The 20,367-nt window shown below is 45.1% G+C and overlaps 1 protein-coding gene across 1 annotated transcript; it reads left to right on the top strand.

The window, feature by feature from the left end:
- The first annotated feature begins 350 nt into the window (after positions 1 to 350).
- Positions 351 to 17,369, top strand: LOC138674860 (olfactory receptor 1500-like). Its single transcript, XM_069762679.1, has 4 exons — positions 351 to 418; positions 518 to 655; positions 1,395 to 1,620; positions 16,455 to 17,369. Exons 1-4 carry the CDS (start codon positions 351 to 353, stop codon positions 17,367 to 17,369), a joined length of 1,347 nt encoding a protein of 448 aa, XP_069618780.1.
- Positions 17,370 to 20,367: the final 2,998 nt, after the last annotated feature.

Raw genomic sequence — 20,367 nt, 5'->3', positions numbered from 1 at the left:
ACAATAGAGAGAATCCAGATGAATGCTATACTGCACATCTAGGGAAAATCGCAATCAGGCAGTGTATAAATTGATATGCCTTGGAGAACGCAGTCACACAGCACAAGTGTTCTGGCCAGCAATCAAGACCGAGTTTGTACAATGGCTTTTTCCACTGAACCTTGAGTCAGTGAAGGTTGTTTGCAAATTACACTGTGCACATGTTGCAGCGACTGTGGCAGCAGCGATGACCCCTGGTAAAGTATGATATTTTGCAAACTCTGGACTCACGCAGTACGAACGTGTAACGAGTCACATTCGCGGTGTGTGCACAGGTGACGGACCTCTGCATCCTTTTGTACAGTATCAAAATGGCCACTAACATGGTTAGCACTGATGTGGCCATCATCATCATCACTATTCCGGTGATCTACATGCTGTAGTATGCTTTGAATAGTCTGCAGGAGGAGGTGTTGGTTGCAGAGGAGGATGCTGAAACGACAACAATATCTCCAACTTTTGCACTGTCATCGCACAGGTGGGTGCCATGGGAAGGTGGATTACAGTCATCGAGGGGGGCTCTAGATAAAAGGCAAGATGTTATAAAAGGTGTAGGAACCAAGGAACAAATGGAGGAGGAGGAGGACAAGGAGGAAGAGGTCATGGGCGCGCAACAGTGAGGAGATGAAGAGGATAATGATCCCCACTCTGTTGTTCGTGGTTAGAGGGAGAGGATGGAGGAAGCAAGTTCAAGTCTATCCGCACCACCAGCACACCATGCACTTGGATCTCATGGAAGTGTCTCACAGATGAGCGTCTCCTTGTTGGACTAACTTCAACATGGTTGTTGTCTACAGTTATGATTATAAATAGTGCTGGTTACTGGGTTGCACTCTGTTAGATCCACGATACAAGAGTACATTTTGCCAGATGCTTCACCCTTTCGAAAGTAACGCGTGCATACTCGAGTATTGAAACACTCTCCTAGAGAATCTTAAGCGTGATTATTCACAGACAGCAGTGAGGCACACAGCGTAGATCGCAGTTTTAAACTTCCAAACCCAGTAACTTTGACTTGTCAATGCAAAAGTGTAAGTGGCAGAGGCAGCACGGTGGCTTAGTAGTTAGCACTGCTCGCTTTCAGCATTGGGGACCTGGGATAAAACCCTGCCAAAGACAACATATGCAACGGGTTTGTACGTTCTCCTTGTGTTTGCATGGTTCTCCTCCGGTTACTCTGGATTTCTCCCACACTCAAAAGATATACTGATAGGAAATTTAGATTGTGAGCCCCAATGGGGACAGTGCCGTAAATATCTGTGAAGCACCATGTAATTAATAGTGGTAGGTAAGTGAGCAAAATAACTGAAAATTAAAATAAGCAATTTCTGGTAGTCGTTGCACAAATTTTTCAGACCAGCAAGTGCACCAGCAGAACAGATTGCAACTCTGACACGTAATGAACGACTGGAGAAGGTGGTGCAGGAGTATTTTAAGCTCAATGTCAACGCCCTCAGGGGGGTTGACTCTTTGCTTTTTGCTATCCAAAAATGGAATAGTGCTGGGTCTCCATCTGATGGGTTGCCTGTGGTGGAAGAGGCCTATTATGATGTTTCTACTCTGCGGAAATTGATCATGTCTGTAAATTGCTGTGAAAGTAATGACACCAGATATAAGTGAGTAAAATACATAAAATGAATTGATGCCACTTTAGTGGTTTCTGCCTGTAGTTTTTTAAAATCATTAGACTCCAAGTTGTGCCTCCTTCATGGGTCCAGCATTAACTTGGCAGGGCTCTCAGACCACCAGGCCTACACCTGTCACTCATCCACCTGTTACTGATCATTGTTTAAGCTGGAGATGCTGCTCCAATCTCTGTCCAAGGCCTTGTCCCATGCTGAAATGTGGCCTGCTGGCTGGAGCACACAATTAGCACAAAGGATTTGTATGTGCTTTCTGTAGCACGCTCTTATTCCTAACAATTTAGATTCAGAAATGTTAGTGCAAACAATTTGTGTTTTCCAACGTGGTCTCATTACCAGAAGACAAAATATTTTTCTGGAGAAATCTGGCCGTATTTCTGGACCACAATATTGCCACAAAAAATGTATATTTTGAAATGTGGACTCCTGCCTAGGCCAAAATATTACCAGTAGGGTTGAGCGACTTTTACTTTTTAAGGTCGGGTCGGGTTTTGCGAAACCCGACTTTCTCATAAGTCGAGTCGAGTGAAATCGGCCGATTATTGCGAAAAGTCGGCATGAGGACACCCAGCAGAGGGCGCATCACCGCGACTGAAGGTAACTACAGGTCATTGACCTACATTGCCTTCATTCTCCGGGGTTTTACAGGCACGAGCACAGCTGCACTATATCAGAGCTCCTGCCTGTAAAATATTTTAACCCCTTCAGATGGATTTACATCGTGGGACAGATCGACGGAAGGTATGAGATATTGTTGCTTTATTATTTTTACTTTGTTACAGGTTGAGGGTCTTCAGGTGGATTGAGAGTGGAATAAAATATTACAACAACCTGTGTGTTTATTTCATTAAAATACTTTGCAATATTGTGTGTGTGTTTTTTTTAACCATTTTATACTATTGGATTAATATAGGATAGGTGTCATAACTGACGCCTCTCCATTATTAACCTGGCTTAATGTCACCTTACAATAGCAAGGTGACATTAACCCTTCATTACCCCATATCCCACCGCCACACGGGAGTGGGAAGAGAGTGGCCAAGTGCCAGAATAGGCGCATCTTCCAGATGTGCCTTTTCTGGGGTGGCTGGGGCAGATGTTTTTAGCCAGGGGGGGGGGGGCAATAACCGTGGACCCTCTCTAGGCTATTAATATCTGCCCTCAGTCACTGGCTTTACTACTCTGGCGGAGAAAATTGCGCGGGAGCCCACGCCAATTTTTTCCGCGATTTAACCCTTAAATTTAATAGCTACAGCGCCAAACTTTGCACATACACACTACTAACATTAGTAGTGTGGAATATGCAAAAAAATGGGAATATGACATGGTTTACTGTATGTAAACCATGTCTCATATCATGTCGGGTTTAGGAAGGAGTTTTGAAAAGCCGGCAATTGAATTACCGGCTTTTTTGCTATATCGCGCTGAAGTAAATATAAATATATATGTTTTGCAAAAAAGAAAAAAAAAAAAGAGCATGAACCGCACATCCCAAAATCATACGTTGATCTAAAGCCGCTAGGCAAAAATTAATATAACTGAATATGAGGTTTTCAGTTTAACATTCTGATCAGACTGTATGAAGCCCACTGCCACTTCACGGCAAACCTCGTAGTGGGTCCTAACGCCCTAACGGAGCGGAGCCGTGCGGCGCCCACCGCCACAGCGGCCATGCACCAGCAGGGCGGACGGCCTGTTGCCCCACAGCACCCATGCTGCAAGACTGAGCCCCCATGACTCCAGACCGCGCCGCCCCACCAGCACAAAGCCACAGCAACAATGGCCGCCACACAGCACCAACACCAAAATGAAAGGAGCACTTAAACTCACCTTCCTCCAGCTCTTCAGTGAGAGCCAAAATGGGCTAGACCCCTAACTCCTTTCATTTTGGTGTTGGTGCTGTGTGGCGGCCATTGTTGCTGTGGCTTTGTGCTGGTGGGGCGGCGCGGTCTGGAGTCTTGGGGACTCAGTCTGGCAGCATGGGTGCTGTGGGGCAACAGGCCGTCCGCCCTGCTGGTGCATGGCCGCTGTGGTGGTGGGCGCCGCACGGCTCCGCTCCGTTAGGGCGATAGGACCCACTACGAGGTTTGCCGTGAAGTGGCAGTGGGCTTCATACAGTCTGATCAGAATGTTAAACTGAAATCCTCATATTCAGTTATATTAATTTTTGCCTAGCGGCTTTAGATCAACGTATGATTTTGGGATGTGCGGTTCATGCTTTTTTTTTTTTTTTTTGCAAAGCATGTTCTAGTCTTCTTCTTGGACCAGCACTCCTCCCATTTGGCACAGGTGATTTTAATGAGCAGGAGACTGCAAAGTAAGGGGTCTAGCCCATTTTTGCTCTCACTGAAGAGCTGGAGGAAGGTGAGTTTAAGTGCTCCTTTCATTTTGGTGTTGGTGCTGTGTGGCGGCCATTGTTGCTGTGGCTTTGTGCTGGTGGGGCGGCGCGGTCTGGAGTCTTGGGGACTCAGTCTGGCAGCATGGGTGCTGTGGGGCAACAGGCCGTCCGCCCTGCTGGTGCATGGCCGCTGTGGTGGTGGGCGCCGCACGGCTCCGCTCCGTTAGGGTGATAGGACCCACTACGAGGTTTGCCGTGAAGTGGCAGTGGGCTTCATACAGTCTGATCAGAATGTTAAACTGAAAACCTCATATTCAGTTATATTAATTTTTGCCTAGCGGCTTTAGATCAACGTATGATTTTGGGATGTGCGGTTCATGCTTTTTTTTTTGCAAAGCATGTTCTAGTCTTCTTCTTGGACCAGCACTCCTCCCATTTGGCACAGGTGATTTTAATGAGCAGGAGACTGCAAAGTAAGGGGTCTAGCCCATTTTTGCTCTCACTGAAGAGCTGGAGGAAGGTGAGTTTAAGTGCTCCTTTCATTTTGGTGTTGGTGCTGTGTGGCGGCCATTGTTGCTGTGGCTTTGTGCTGGTGGGGCGGCGCGGTCTGGAGTCTTGGGGACTCAGTCTGGCAGCATGGGTGCTGTGGGGCAACAGGCCGTCCGCCCTGCTGGTGCATGGCCGCTGTGGTGGTGGGCGCCGCACGGCTCCGCTCCGTTAGGGCGATAGGACCCACTACGAGGTTTGCCGTGAAGTGGCAGTGGGCTTCATACAGTCTGATCAGAATGTTAAACTGAAAACCTCATATTCAGTTATATTAATTTTTGCCTAGCGGCTTTAGATCAACGTATGATTTTGGGATGTGCGGTTCATGCTTTTTTTTTTTTTTTTGCAAAGCATGTTCTAGTCTTCTTCTTGGACCAGCACTCCTCCCATTTGGCACAGGTGATTTTAATGAGCAGGAGACTGCAAAGTAAGGGGTCTAGCCCATTTTTGCTCTCACTGAAGAGCTGGAGGAAGGTGAGTTTAAGTGCTCCTTTCATTTTGGTGTTGGTGCTGTGTGGCGGCCATTGTTGCTGTGGCTTTGTGCTGGTGGGGCGGCGCGGTCTGGAGTCTTGGGGACTCAGTCTGGCAGCATGGGTGCTGTGGGGCAACAGGCCGTCCGCCCTGCTGGTGCATGGCCGCTGTGGTGGTGGGCGCCGCACGGCTCCGCTCCGTTAGGGCGATAGGACCCACTACGAGGTTTGCCGTGAAGTGGCAGTGGGCTTCATACAGTCTGATCAGAATGTTAAACTGAAAACCTCATATTCAGTTATATTAATTTTTGCCTAGCGGCTTTAGATCAACGTATGATTTTGGGATGTGCGGTTCATGCTTTTTTTTTTTTTTTTTTTTTTTTTGCAAAGCATAAATATATATGTGTGTCTCAATGACATATATATATATATATATATATGAAAATGGTGCTGAATGCGTCATACGAAACCCGACTTTGGTGCGAAGATCGCCGACCTCATGGCCGATCCTACACTATGATCGGGTCGGGTTTCATGAAACCCGACTTTGCCAAAAGTCGGCGACTTTTGAAATTGTCAGATCCGTTTCACTCAACCCTAATTACCAGCACAACATATTATTCTACCAAAATGTGGCATTGCTTCAGGACAAAGGTATTAGCAGGAATAATTTATATTTTTAAATGTGGACTTTTCACTGAAACACAATTTTATCACAAATGATTTGGAGTAGTTATTTGAGCCTCGTGACTTCAATATTAGTACCAATGATTTTTAAGTGGAAATCAGTCTTTCTGATTAGCCACTGAAACACAGTTTTAACACAAATGATTTGGTCTTTACTCAAATTTTTTAGAGGGTCATCATGCTACTGTCTCTCTTAATTTTTCCAGGGTATGTATGATGTCCTCCTTCATTATTTCTACAGGATGTGTATGAGGCTGACTTCTACAATTATCTTACACATACAGTATTATATAAAAGTTTGGACACCCTTTTGTATTTTAGGCAAAAAAAAAGAAAAATATTGTTTAACTAGCAGGAAAAAGAACGAATGCAAAAGTTTTAGCACCCTTAGACATTTGTGTGCTCAGATAAATTTGACAAAGGCTTCAGACCTTATGTAATGGAAATGATGGTGGAACCACTGTGCCGTGGACTGATGAGAGCCTGTATGGCATACCTATGTGACAACCTGACTCTTCGATAGAGCCCCTGAAAGTTGGAGTAAAGTTGGCTGGTACTGAAAGATATACTGGAACAGAGAACCTGAGAATTAGCAAGCAAGCATGCAAAATAGCAGAGTGAACACGTTAATCAGGCAACAGGGGAAGGTGCCTTAAATAATAAGTGCTTCCCAGCCATTGTCAGGGGACAATTTAGGATGGTATGCACTGTCTCTTTAAGAGACCTGGAAAGCACACACGCACCCTAAGTGCATTGCTCAGAGATCTACCAGGTGTACACACACCCCGGGAGGCAGGAGCAGGAAAAGGAAACGTGGGCAGGGAGGAGAGTGATTCGGCGTCACTGTCGGACAAGAGGAGAATGGGAAGTGTGCAGGGACGTTAACACTTTATCTTAGTTCATCTTAGTTAGTCCGTTAAGGTTATGGCTTGTTCACTATTATCATTAGGAAAGGTCAGGTGATGCAAAATTCCCAGCTTTAAAAAAACCCAGGCTCCTCTAATCTTGCGTAAAAAAACAGCACATGTGTTCTTCCATACAGCTACCTAGCTCCCTGAAAAAATTAAAATGGTGGAGGCCCAGTAAGCAGATGAAGGCTATGAGAAAACAGCAAAGAGTTGAAATTGCCCATTCCACAGTTTGAAATGTATTTAAGAAATGGCAGCTGACAGGAACAGTGAAGGTCAAAATAAGGTCTGGAAGAGTAAGCAAAATTTCAGTGAGAGCTGCTCATAGGATTACTAGAGAGGAAAATCAGAACCCCAGCTTCACTGCAAAAGACCTTCAGACCTTCAAGACCTTCACCTGCATAAATAGGGTCTTCATGGATGAATCATCAGAAGAAAACCTCCTCTGCATCCTCAGCATAAAATTCAGTCAAATGTATGCAAAGGAATGTCTAAACAAGTCTTATGCATTTTGGAAACAAGTTCTGCATACAAATGAGGTTAAAATAGACCTCTTTAGCCCCTTAGTCACAATGATCAAGGGTAGGTGTGCAGAAAAAAGGCACACAATTTCAGGAAAAGAACATTTTGTCAATAATTAAGTATGGAGTTTGGATCAATCTTGCTTTGGGGCTGTGTTGCAGCCAATGGCACTGGGGACATTTTACCGGTAGAGGAAAGAATGGATTCAATGAAATTTTTGTCAAATTCTTGATGCAAACATAACACCATCTGTAAAAAAGCTGAAGTTGAAAAGAGGATGGCTTCTCCAAATGGAGAATGGTCCTAAACACACGTCAAAATCCAACATACACAACCTCAAAAGGTGCAAGCTGGAGGTTGTATAATGGCCTCACAGTCCTGCGATTTGAACATCATTAAAAATCTGTGGCTAGATCTCAAAATAGCAGTGCATGCAAGACGTCACAGGAAAGTCACAACACTGGAGGAATGGATGAAAATCCCTCAAACTGAAAGACTTTTGACTGGCTACACAAAGCATTTACAAACTGTTATACTTGCAAAAGGGGTGCTTTTAGGTACTACCATGCAGAATGTTCAAACTGCATCAGCCCATTTTTTTTGTAATTTCTAAAATGTAAAAAATGACATTTTTTTGGCTTGAAACAAAAAGGAAATGTGTCATCTTTCACTTTAGACCTTTTAAAGATCATTTCATTTTCAGCTTACTTAACTGTTCACAATAACAGTAATTTTGACAAGGGGTGCTCAAACTTTCACATACCACTGTCAGGATGTATACCCCCCAAGTGGCAAATGTTCTTCAGCCTTTGTACTGTAGTACATAGCCTTTATCAGACTTTGAGTCCTTCGCCTTAAAATGGGAAAAAAAAGTTTTCTGAAGCCCTCCACTAAGTGTCTTCCATGGTATTGCAGTCTCTACAACTGATTTTTGGCAGTTGTTGCACTTAGTTCATAGATTTTATGAGTCTTAGAATCCCACTACCTAACAAATGTAACATAATGTGTATGAGGCCTCCTTTATGTCTAATAAAAGTTGTATCGGAATTACTGTCCCTTCTAATTCTTGGCAGTTCTTGCATTGTTCACTAGGCTTTGTGAGTTCCTCCTTCATAAATTATACAGGATGTGTCTGACCTTGTCACACACACCACAAGACAGATACGGTGACAAAATGTGAAAATTTCCTTTACCGGTGACCAGCAGTGAGTGTAGTTTTATTTCTCTCTCTTCTATGTCATCTACTGTAGTCACAGGTGACCAGAAAGTACGGCGAGAGATGGCCCAGCGAGTAAGGGGTGCAGGAGGCATTTTTTTTTTCTATTTTTAATTTTACCTTATATACAAGTCATCATACAGGAAAATGTTTCCTACATTTTTTTCCTGTAAAATCCATTTTGTCATTGGATTTGTATGTTTGAATGTCAGTCCGTAAAAGTTGCATAATACTCAAACAACATTGAGTATTTTAGTTCTCAATCATCACTGCTGACTTTGAGCGCATACACACAGCTACAACAATGTCAAAAAGCAAAAAGTTAAATTAGTTGTTGGAGCTGAGTGTACGCGCTCAAAGTCAGCAGTGATGATTGAGATCTAAAATGCTCAAGTGATCGGTACTTGAATCAAGCAGGTCAGACGTTCGCACTGGCTCCAGAGATATTTGTCTTTTTAACTAGTGATATAACTATATTTTTTAATCAAATTTGGTGCAGGAGAAAGGTTTGGATAAGTGGAGATTATTAATCTTTTATGATTTTTAAATACAATATGTAATTGAGTATAAGCTGGTGCACCTAATTTTACCACAATAAATTGGCAAAACTTATTGACTCGAGTATAAGCTTGGTATGCATTGACCACTCATCCGCATCCTGGTCTGCACGGCCTCCTCATCCCCATCCTGGTCTGCATGGCCTCCTCATCCCCTTCCTGGTCTGCACGGCCTCCTCATCCCCATCTTGGTCTGCACGGCCTCCTCATCCCCATCTGGTCTGCGCGGCCTCCTGATCCCCATCCTGCACTGCACGACCTCCTCATCCCCTTCCTGGTCTGCACAGCCTACTCATCCCCATCCTGGTCTGCATGGCCTCCTCGTCCCCATCCTGGTCTGCATGGCCTCCTCATCCCCATCCTGGTCTGCACAACCTCCTCATCCCCATACTTGTCTGCACGGCCCCCTCATCCCCATCCTGGTCTGCATGGCCTCTTCATCCCCATCCTGGTCTGCGCGGCCTCCTGATCCCCATCCTGCACTGCATGGCCTCTTCATCCCCATCCTTGTCTGCACGGCCTCCTCATCCCCATCCTGGTCTGCACGGCCTCTTCATCCCCATCATGGTCTGCATGGCCTCTTCATCCCCATCCTGGTCTGCATGGCCTCTTCATCCCCATCCTGGTCTGCACAGCCTCCTCATCCCCATCCTGGTCTGCACAGCCTCCTCATCCCCATCCTGGTCTGCACGGCCTCCTCATCCCCATCCTGGTCTGCACGGCCTCTTCATCCCCATCCTGGTCTGCATGGCCTCTTCATCCCCATCATGGTCTGCATGGCCTCTTCATCCCCATCCTGGTCTGCACGGCTTCCTCATCCCCATCCTGGTCTGCATGGCCTCCTCGTCCCCATCCTGGTCTGCATGGCCTCCTCATCCCCATCCTGGTCTGCACAACCTCCTCATCTCCATACTTGTCTGCACGGCCCCCTCATCCCCATTCTGGTCGGCATGGCCTCCTCATCCCCATCCTGGTCTGCACGGCCTCCTCATCCCCATTCTGGTCGGCACAGCCTCCTCATCCCCATCCTGGTCGGCACAGCCTCCTCATCCCCATCCTGGTCTGCACGGCCTCCTCATCCCCATCCAGGTCTGCACGGCCTCCTCATCCCCATCCTGGTCTGCACGGCCTCTTCATCCCCATCCTGGTCTGCACAGCCTCTTCATCCCCATCCTGGTCTGCACGGCCTCCTCATCCCCATCCTGGTCTGCACGGCCTCCTCTTCCCCATCCTGGTCTGCACAACCTCCTCTTCCCCATCCTGGTCTGCACGGCTACCTCATCCCCATCCTATTCTGCACGGCCTCTTCTTCCCAATTCCGGTCTGCATGGCCTCCAAGTTCCCATTTCGGTTGGCATGGCCTCCTCATCCCCATCCTGGTCTGCATGGCCTCCTCATCCCCATTCTGGTCGGCACGGCCTCCTCATCCCCATCCTGGTCTGCACGGCCTCCTCATCCCCATCCTGGTCTGCACAGCCTCCTCATCCCCATTCTGGTCTGCACAACCTCCTCATCTCCATCCTGGTCTGCACGGCCTCTTCATCCCCATCTTGGTCTGCACGGCCTCCTCATCCCCATCCTGGTCTGCACAGCCTCTTCATCCCCATCCTGGTCTGCATCACCCCCTCATCCCCATCCTGGTCTGCATGGCCTCTTCATTCCCATCCTGGTCTGCACGGCCTCCTCATCCCCATCCTGGTCTGCATAGCCTCCTCATCCCCATCCTGGTCTGCACGGCCTCCTCATCCCCATCCTGGTCTGCACGGCCTCTTCATCCCCATCCTGGTCTGCATGGCCTCTTCATCCCCATCCTGGTCTGCACGGCCTCCTCTTCCCCATCCTGGTCTGCACGGCCTCCTCATCCCCATCCTGGTCTGCACGGCCTCCTCATCCCCATCCAGGTCTGCACGGCCTCCTCATCCCCATCCTGGTCTGCACGGCCTCTTCATCCCCATCCTGGTCTGCACGGCCTCCTCTTCCCCATCCTGGTCTGCATCGCCCCCTCATCCCCATCCTGGTCTGCATGGCCTCTTCATCCCCATCCTGGTCTGCACGGCCTCTTCATCCCCATCCTGGTCTGCACGGCCTCTTCATCCCCATCCTGGTCTGCACGGCCTCCTCATCCCCATCCTGGTCTGCACGGCCTCTTCATCCCCATCCTGGTCTGCACGGCCTCCTCATCCCCATCCTGGTCTGCACGGCCTCTTCATCCCCATCCTGGTCTGCATGGCCTCTTCATCCCCATCCTGGTCTGCATAGACTCTTCATCCCCATCCTGGTCTGCATGACCTCTTCTTCCCCTTCCTGGTCTGCACAGCCTCCTCATCCCCATCCTGGTCTGCATGACCTCTTCTTCCCCTTCCTGGTCTGCACGGCCTCCTCATCCCCATCCTTGTCTGCACAGCCTCCTCATCCCCATCCTGGTCTGCACGGCCTCCTCATCCCCATCCTTGTCTGCATGGCCTCTTCATCGCTATCCTGGTCTGCATGACCTCTTCTTCCCCTTCCTGGTCTGCATGGCCTCTTCATCCCTATCCTGGTCTGCACAGCCTCCTCATCCCCATCCTGGTCTGCACGGCCTCCTCATCCCCATCCTGGTCTGCACGGCCTCCTCATCCCCATCCTGGTCTGCACGGCCTCCTCATCCCCATCCTGGTCTGCACGGCCTCTTCATCCCCATCCTGGTCTGCATGGCCTCTTCATCCCCATCCTGGTCTGCATAGACTCTTCATCCCCATCCTGGTCTGCATGACCTCTTCTTCCCCTTCCTGGTCTGCACAGCCTCCTCATCCCCATCCTGGTCTGCATGACCTCTTCTTCCCCTTCCTGGTCTGCACGGCCTCCTCATCCCCATCCTTGTCTGCACAGCCTCCTCATCCCCATCCTGGTCTGCACGGCCTCCTCATCCCCATCCTTGTCTGCATGGCCTCTTCATCGCTATCCTGGTCTGCATGACCTCTTCTTCCCCTTCCTGGTCTGCATGGCCTCTTCATCCCTATCCTGGTCTGCACAGCCTCCTCATCCCCATCCTGGTCTGCACGGCCTCCTCATCCCCATCCTGGTCTGCACGGCCTCCTCATCCCCATCCTGGTCTGCACAACAATTTGTATGGTGTACTTTCTCCTGTTACTCTTGTGAAAATGCACAATTTGTGGCTAAAACACATTTTTGTGGGAAAAATTTGATTTGTTTCTATTTTCACGTCTTAATGTTATAAATTTCTGTGAGGCATCTGGAGGTTCAAGATGCTCAATACACATCTAGATAAGCTCCATGAGGGGTGAGGTATCCACTGTTTAGGCACATCAGGGGCTCTGCAAATGAAACATGGTGCTCACTAATTATTCCTGCCAATGTTGCATAGAATAGTCAAATGGAGCTCCATTATTTCTGAGACTTGTCAGACACTTAAACAATAGTTTTCCCCTAAGGCCGGTTTCACACGTCAGTGTCTCCGGTACGTGAGGTGACAGTTTCCTCATGTACCGGAGCCACTGACACACGTAGACACATTGAAATCAATGCATCTGTGCAGATGTCACTGATTTTTTGCGGACCGTGTCTCCGTGTGCCAAACACGGAGACATGTCAGTGTTCGTGGGAGCCCATGGATTACACGGACCCATTAAAGTCAATGGGTCCATGTAAAACACGTACCGCACACGGACGTTGTCTGTGTGCAGTCCGTGTGCCAGTCAGGAGACAGCGCTACAGTAAGCGCTGTCCCCCCCACTGGTGCTGAAGCCGCGATTCATATCTTCCCTGCAGCAGCGTTTGCTGTAAAGAAGATATGATAAATCCTTTTTTTTTTTTGTTTCTCGTGTTTAAAATAAAGGTCCATGTCCCCACCCCCCTCCCACATCTGTGCTCCCGCCTGCTGTTCTTAAAATACTCATCCGGCTCCCTCGCTGGCTGGCGCTGCTTCCTGTCCTGGCCGCACCTTCTACTGTATGAGCGGTCACGTGGGGCCGCTCATTTACAGTGATGAATATGCGGCTCCACTCCTATGGGAGGTGGAGCCGCATATTCATGACTGTAATCGGCAGTATTTGGTCAGTATTTTACATCAGTATTTGTAGCCAAAATCAGGAGTGGAACAATTAGAGGAAAAGTATAATAGAAACATCTGCACCACTTCTGCATTTATCACCCACTCCTGGTTTTGGCTACAAATACTGATGTAAAATACTGACTGAATGCTGCTAGTGTGACGGCAGCCATAAAATTTGGCTGGATGGTGAAGATGAAAACAGGCTTGGGGGCTGAAGGGGTTAATTGTGACATGACTGCACTTACATTGCAAAGATGCTTATTTTTTTCCATCGCAGATCTGAAATATTTAGTTAAAATAATAGGAATATACCATTAAATCTTCTAATCACTGCTACATTTTATACACATTTTTAGAGGTGAATATAATAGGGCAAGCGATTAATGAAAGCTTTATTTTTAACACATTTAATTGCCTGAATTGTCTGAATAGAAGGTGACTTGTGGGACAACGGACGAGTCTCCCATGATTTGTGTCACCAGGTACCGGCCTTCGATTTCATATATAAATCTCCAGACTTCCATCCATTACGGCTCACATTCATTTGTCCAGCGACTATGTGGTGAGGCACGACGGTGATGTTGTCTATTTACCCTGGGGAAATTCTTCACACAACAATTTGAAATTTGTGAAAAATAAAATATCCATTTGATATTTAGTAATAATGAAAAATAAAGAAACCGCTTCTGTAAGTATTGCATCTTTGTAATAATACATAATGCAGTTTGAAAAGATTATTTTCCAAATTATTGATTTATTAAAAAAAAACATTAAAATAGTATTTTTATTGTCTAATTTGGAATTTGACTATTGAAAAGAATTCTGATTGTTGACATTTAAAGTTAGATTGAAACTTTATTGCTTTGGACTATGTTACACAGGTGAGTGAATCGGCCAAAATTGAAATTCGGCAATTTCTCAAAAATTCAGCCAGGAAATTCAATGAGCATCAAACTGATTCAATGCTATTCAACTGAGCCCCAACTGCATTTGGAAGTCTCCTAACACCAAAGTATAATAAATTGATGGGTGGAAAGGGTTAAAAACCAACCATGCTCCCCTTGCTCCTCACATGTACTTACAACCACAGCTCCCTGCTAGCTCTGGATTTCTGTCCCCTGCTCCAGTGCTGGTCTCCTCCTCAATCTTCTCCAGCACCTCGGTCCACTGCGGTTAATGTGGTCTGATGTATGTCATGATGGCTTTAAGTGATAATATCAGAACATTTGCCGAGACCTAGCTAGTGCGGAAAGCACCGGAAAAGAGTTCAATAGCCCTTGAGCGGAGCTGGTGCCTGAGGACGTTAGCGGAGAACCGTCAGGAAGCGGCTGTAGCAGGGACGGGTGAAGGACTTGGCGAGAGGGACTTGTTACGTTTCTTTTTTAAAACCATTCCTGTCCCATTTTAATCCAGTAAACAGCCGCTCACTGATCAGAATTTTATTGTGTTTACACAAATCAAATTATGAAAAATTCACACTGGGAAAATATGTGCAAGTGGGTTGAGAGCTGGCTCAGGGATAGGAATCAAAGGGTGGTTATTAATGGAGCACACTCGGACTGGGTCGCGGTTAGCAGTGGGGTACCACAGGGATCAGTATTGGGCCCTCTTCTTTTTAACATATTTATTAATGACCTTGTAGGGGGCATTCAGAGTAGAATTTCAATATTTGCAGATGACACTAAACTATGCAGGGTAATCAATACAGAGGAGGACAATTTTATATTACAGGATGATTTATATAAACTAGAAGCTTGGGCTGATAAATGGCAAATGAGCTTTAATGGGGATAAATGTAAGGTCATGCACTTGGGTAGAAGTAATAAGATGTATAATTATGTGCTTAATTCTAAAACTCTGGGCAAAACCGTCAAAGAAAAAGACCTGGGTGTATGGGTGGATGACAAACTCATATTCAGTGGCCAGTGTCAGGCAGCTGCTAGAAAGGCAAATAAAATAATGGGATGCATTAAAAGAGGCATAGATGCTCATGAGGAGAACATAATTTTACCTCTATACAAGTCACTAGTGCGACCACACTTAGAATACTGTGCACAGTTCTGGTCTCCGGTGTATAAGAAAGACATAGCTGAACTGGAGCGGGTGCAGAGAAGAGCGACCAAGGTTATTAGAGGACTGGGGGGTCTGCAATACCAAGATGGTTTGTTACACTTGGGGCTATTTAGTTTGGAAAAACGAAGACTAAGAGGTGATCTTATGTTAATGTATAAATATATGAGGGGACAGTACAAAGACCTTTCTGATGATCTTTTTAATCATAGACCTGAGACAGGGACAAGGGGGCATCCTCTACGTCTGGAGGAAAGAAGGTATAGGAATAATACCAGATGCGGGTTCTTTACTGTTAGAGCTGTGAGACTATGGAACTCTCTGCCATATGATGTTGTAATGAGTGATTCATTACTTAAATTTAAGAGGGGACTGGATACCTTTCTGGAAAAGTATAATGTTACAGGGTATATACACTAGATTCCTTGATAGGGCGTTGATCCAGGGAACTAGTCTGATTGCCGTATGTGGAGTCGGGAAGGAATTTTTTTCCCCAATGTGGAGCTTACTCTTTGCCACATGGGTTTTTTTTTGCCTTCCTCTGGATCAACATGTTAGGGCATGTTAGGTTAGGCTATGGGTTGAACTAGATGGACTTATAGTCTTCCTTCAACCTTAATAACTATCTATCTATCTAAACAAATTCAATTAGTTTAGTATAGAATTGTTCGTGCTTATTACTATATTTTAGATGCTTTTCAGCATTTCTAAACAACATACAAAAAAGCTCTAAGGTGAACACTATTTTGCATTTTTTTCCTTCAAAGCACCACTCCAGAGTTTTTTTTCATTGCACCACTGGAGTGTTGCTTTAAATTCACCTGCCCCCTGTCTCATACTCGCCTGTCACTGCCTTCATCATTTCCCACTGTCGCTACCATCAGTCTCCGACAAAAAGTGACCTCCCTGCTATTCCTGTGTCTCACCGAACTGTGCAGAGGTCACTTTAAAATACAAGTCTATGAGAACCTCGTTCTGGCTCTCATAGAGTTACATTGAGAGCCGGTGATGTAGATTCTGACTTCCGTCCAAGTCGGAGCTGTGGGACCGGAGTGGTGCCTAAAAATGGTGAAGACATCACATTGAAAGTGACACTACAGAGCTGAAAAAAATAAAACGCTACAGTGCTGCTTTCTATGCAAAAGACTATTTACATGATACAGAAACAGTTTTGATTGATGGAATTCTGCCTCCCTCCCGATAAAATGAAGGGGTTGTGGTGCTTTTCTGAGCTCTGCTGTTTTCTACCTTTACTTGTGGTCTGAAGAGACAGTCTATGGAGCTCGTCTTCAGCGCCCAAAGAGTGCTGCCTTCATCGGAAGTCTTCTGACTTTTGTAAATGTCAAGATATTAGATGTTGCTGTTTTCAGTTTACTACAGTTTACCTAACATTTTTTCCATATTTAGAGCAATCTGACCGTGGTCACGGAGTTTTTCCTTTTAGGATTTCAAATCAGACAAAGTTTAAGAATTTCACTGTTCTGTCTTCTCCTTGTGGTTTTCTGTGGGACAATATGTGGAAATCTCCTGATCATCACCCTGGTGTCCACCACAAAAAGCCTCCACACTCCAATGTACTTCTTCATCTCACAACTGTCCCTCAGTGACATTCTGGTGATTACCAATATTGTCCCCAATTTGCTCCAAGTTCTACTCAATAATGGGGGATCCATAGATTTTGTTGATTGCATCACTCAGTTGTACTTTTTATGTGCCCCAGAAGTGTTTGAATGTTTCCTTCTGGCTGTGATGTCTTATGACCGATATGTGGCCATCTGTAATCCCCTCCGTTACTCCACCATCATGACTTCAGCACATTGTGTCATATCATCAATTATGTGTTGGATGTTTGGATTTTCTTTTGTTTTGATTTACATTGTTAAAATGGCAAAACTAAACTTTTGTGGTCCAAATATCATTGACCATTTATTCTGTGATATTGTTCCCCTACTAGAAATTTCCTGTTCTGACACCTTCATTGTTCACTTGGAAATTGCAGTTATGGTCATTCCAATTGTTATTATTCCAACCATAATCATTGTATTGTCTTATACTTTTATTGTGTCAGCGGTCTTAAAGATTAAATCTAATGTCAGTAGACAGAAAGCCTTCTCCACCTGTAGCTCCCACCTCATTGTGGTCTCCATATTCTACTGGACCATGTTTGGTGTTTATGTTTTCCCAACCAAAGGCCGAACGCTCACGATGAGTAAGATCTTATCTCTGCTATATACCGTGTTTACTCCTTTTATCAACCCCATAATATACAGTCTGAGAAATAAAGACATTTGGAAAGCCATTCTTAAGCATGCAAACTGGTAAATTACCAACTAGAGACTTTTCTAACCTGATTTGTTGCTGCTCCAGATTGTCATTCTTTTCTTTTCTGGGCAAACGTAATTTGTATTTCTTTACCCATGTTGCCTTTTTTTTAACATTTTTAAACCTCTTCCTCTTCTTTTGTTGTTTCATTGTGGTTGCGTCTTGAGAAAGAAATCAGTTGAGTTGCGAAATGTGTTGACAATTGGATTTATCCTCTTTACCAACACTAAATGTGGAGATTTAATTACATCCAGAACGCAACTTCTATACATGATATCAATTTCTCCGCGCCAATTTGCTGAGAGAACTCTTCAACACTTGGAGCAGCAGCAGCCGGTATTCCCATATTAATTTAGTAGTTGTGCCTGTCACAATTCCCAAAAGAACCCTACCGTTTAAGGTCTCTACCGTTGGGTGTCACCCTAGGTGCACATTTTTTCACCCTTTTAGCATTATTCCATATAGATATAATAAGCTTGTTTTAGGAATCTTAATCTCTACACCTCTAAACCTAATGGTTATTGTCATAAACTCTATGAAATAATATATTGAAATTTGGGGTTAGACATCAAAAGACAATAAACAAACGTCAGATTAAAAAGGATTTTGTCTTTTATACTAGAGATATAAGTATTTTCTCAAGCAAATTTGCAAAGTGAGAAATAGTTACATAAGTGGAGATTACTATGAGCTTTCACAATGATTTATGTAATTTTTTTTAATTATTTTGAACCCCTTAACCCCCAAGGGTGGTTTGCACTTTAATGACCGGGCCAATTTTTACAATTCTGACCACTGTCACTCTATGAGGTTATAACTCTGGAGCTTCCATGGATCCTGATCATTCTGAGAAGATTTTCTTGTGACATATTGTGCTTCATGACAATGGTAAAATTTATTTGGTATTACCTCCGTTAATCTGTGAAAAAAGCAGAAATTTCGCAATTTTTCAACATTTAAATTTTATGCCCTTAAATCACAGAGATATGTCACACAAAATACTTAATAAGTAACATTTCTCAAATGTCTACTTTACATCAGCACAATTTTGGAACCAAAATTCTTTTTGTTAGGGAGTTATAAGGGTGAAACGTTGACCAGCAATTTCTCATTTTTACAACACCATTTTTTTTAGGGACCACATCACATTTGAAGTGACTTTGAAAGTTCTATATGATAGAAAATATTCAAGTGTGACATCATTCTAAAATCTACACCCCTCAAGGTGCTCAAAACCACATTCAAGAAGTTTATTAACCCTTCAGGTATTTCACAGGAATTTTTGGAATGTTTAAAAAAAAATGAACATTTAACTTTTTTTCACAAAAAAATTACTTCAGCTCCAATTTGTTTTATTTTACCAAGGGTAACAGGAGAAAATGGACCCCAAAAGTTGTACAATTTGTTCTGAGTAGGCTAATACTCCATATTTGGGGGTAAACCACTGTTTGGGCGCATGGCACAGCTCGGAAGGGAAGGAGCAATATTTGACTTTTCAATGCAACATTGCCTGGAATTGAGATAGAACACCCTTTCGCGTTTGGAGAGCTCTTGATGTGCCTAAACAATGAAACCCCCCACAAGTGACACCATTTTGGAAAGTAGACCCCCTAAGGAACTTATATAGCTGTGTGGTGAGCACTTTGACCCACCAAGTGCTTCACAGAGGTTTCTAATGTAGAGTTGTAAACATGCAAAATATGTTTTCACAAAAATGATCTTTTCGCCCCCATTTTTTTATTGTAACCAAGGGAAACACAATAAATTGGACCCCAAAATTTGTTGCTCAATTTGTTCTAAGAATGCTGATACCCAAATTGTGAGGGGAAAACCACTGTTTGGGCACATAGCAGAGATCGGAAAGGAAGGAGCGCCGTTTGACTTTTCAAAATAGACTGGAATTAAGATGGGACGCCATGTCTCGAGAGCCCCTGATGTGCCTAAACATTGAAACCCCCAACAAGTGACACCATTTTGGAAAGTAGACCCCCTAAGGAACAGATCTAGATGTGTTGTGAGAACTTTGAAGCCCCAAGTTTTTCACTACAGTTTATAACGCAGAGCCATGAAAATAAAAATTATTTTTTTTCACAAAAAATATTTTTTACCCCCCTCAAATTGTTATTTTCCCAAGGGTAATCAGAGAAATTGGACCCTAAAAGTTGTTGTGCAATTTGTCGCGAGTGTGCTAATACTACATATGTTGGGGTAAACCCCTTTTTTGTCGCACGGGAGAGCTCGGAAGGGAAGTAGCACTATTTTACTTTTTCAACGCAGAATTGGTTGGAATTGTGATCGGACGCCTTGTTGCGTTTGGAGAGCCCCTGATGTGCCTAAACAGTGGAAACCCCCTAATTTTAGCTCCAACCCTAACCCCAACACACCTCTAACCCTAATCCCAACCCTAACCAAACCCCTAACCCCAACACACCCCTAACCTTAATTCCAACCCTAATCATAACCCTAACCACACCTCTAACCTGAACATGCCCCTAACCCTAATCCCAACCACACTACTAACCCCAATACACCCCTAACCCTAATCCTAACCCTAACCACACCCCTAACTCCAACACACCCCTAACCTTAATCCCAATCATAACCCTAACCACACCCTTAACCCCTTTCTGACGTCGGAACGGGATAGTACATCCGAGGTCAGAAGCCCCGCTTTGATGCGGGCTCCGGCGGTGAGCCCGCATCAAAGCCGGGACATGTTAGCTGTTTTGAACAGCTGACATGTGCTCGTAATAGGCGCGGGCAAAATTGCGATCTGCCTGTGCCTATTAACTAGATAAATGCTGCTGTCAAATGCAGACAGCGGCATTTAACTACCGCATCCGGCCGGGCGGCCGGAAATGACGGCATTGCCGACCCCCGTCACATAATCGGAGGTCGGCCATGCTTGTACCTTGTAACCATAGAGGTCCTTGAGACCTCTATGGTTACTGATTGCCGTTAGCTGTGAGTGCCACCCTGTGATCGGCGCTCACAGCAC

The sequence above is a fragment of the Ranitomeya imitator genome, chromosome 4 (assembly GCF_032444005.1).
Source record: "Ranitomeya imitator isolate aRanImi1 chromosome 4, aRanImi1.pri, whole genome shotgun sequence".
Classification (NCBI taxonomy): Eukaryota; Metazoa; Chordata; class Amphibia; order Anura; family Dendrobatidae; genus Ranitomeya; species Ranitomeya imitator.
The sequence above is the reverse complement of the archived record's forward strand: the minus strand, read 5'-3'. Positions and strand labels throughout refer to the sequence as shown.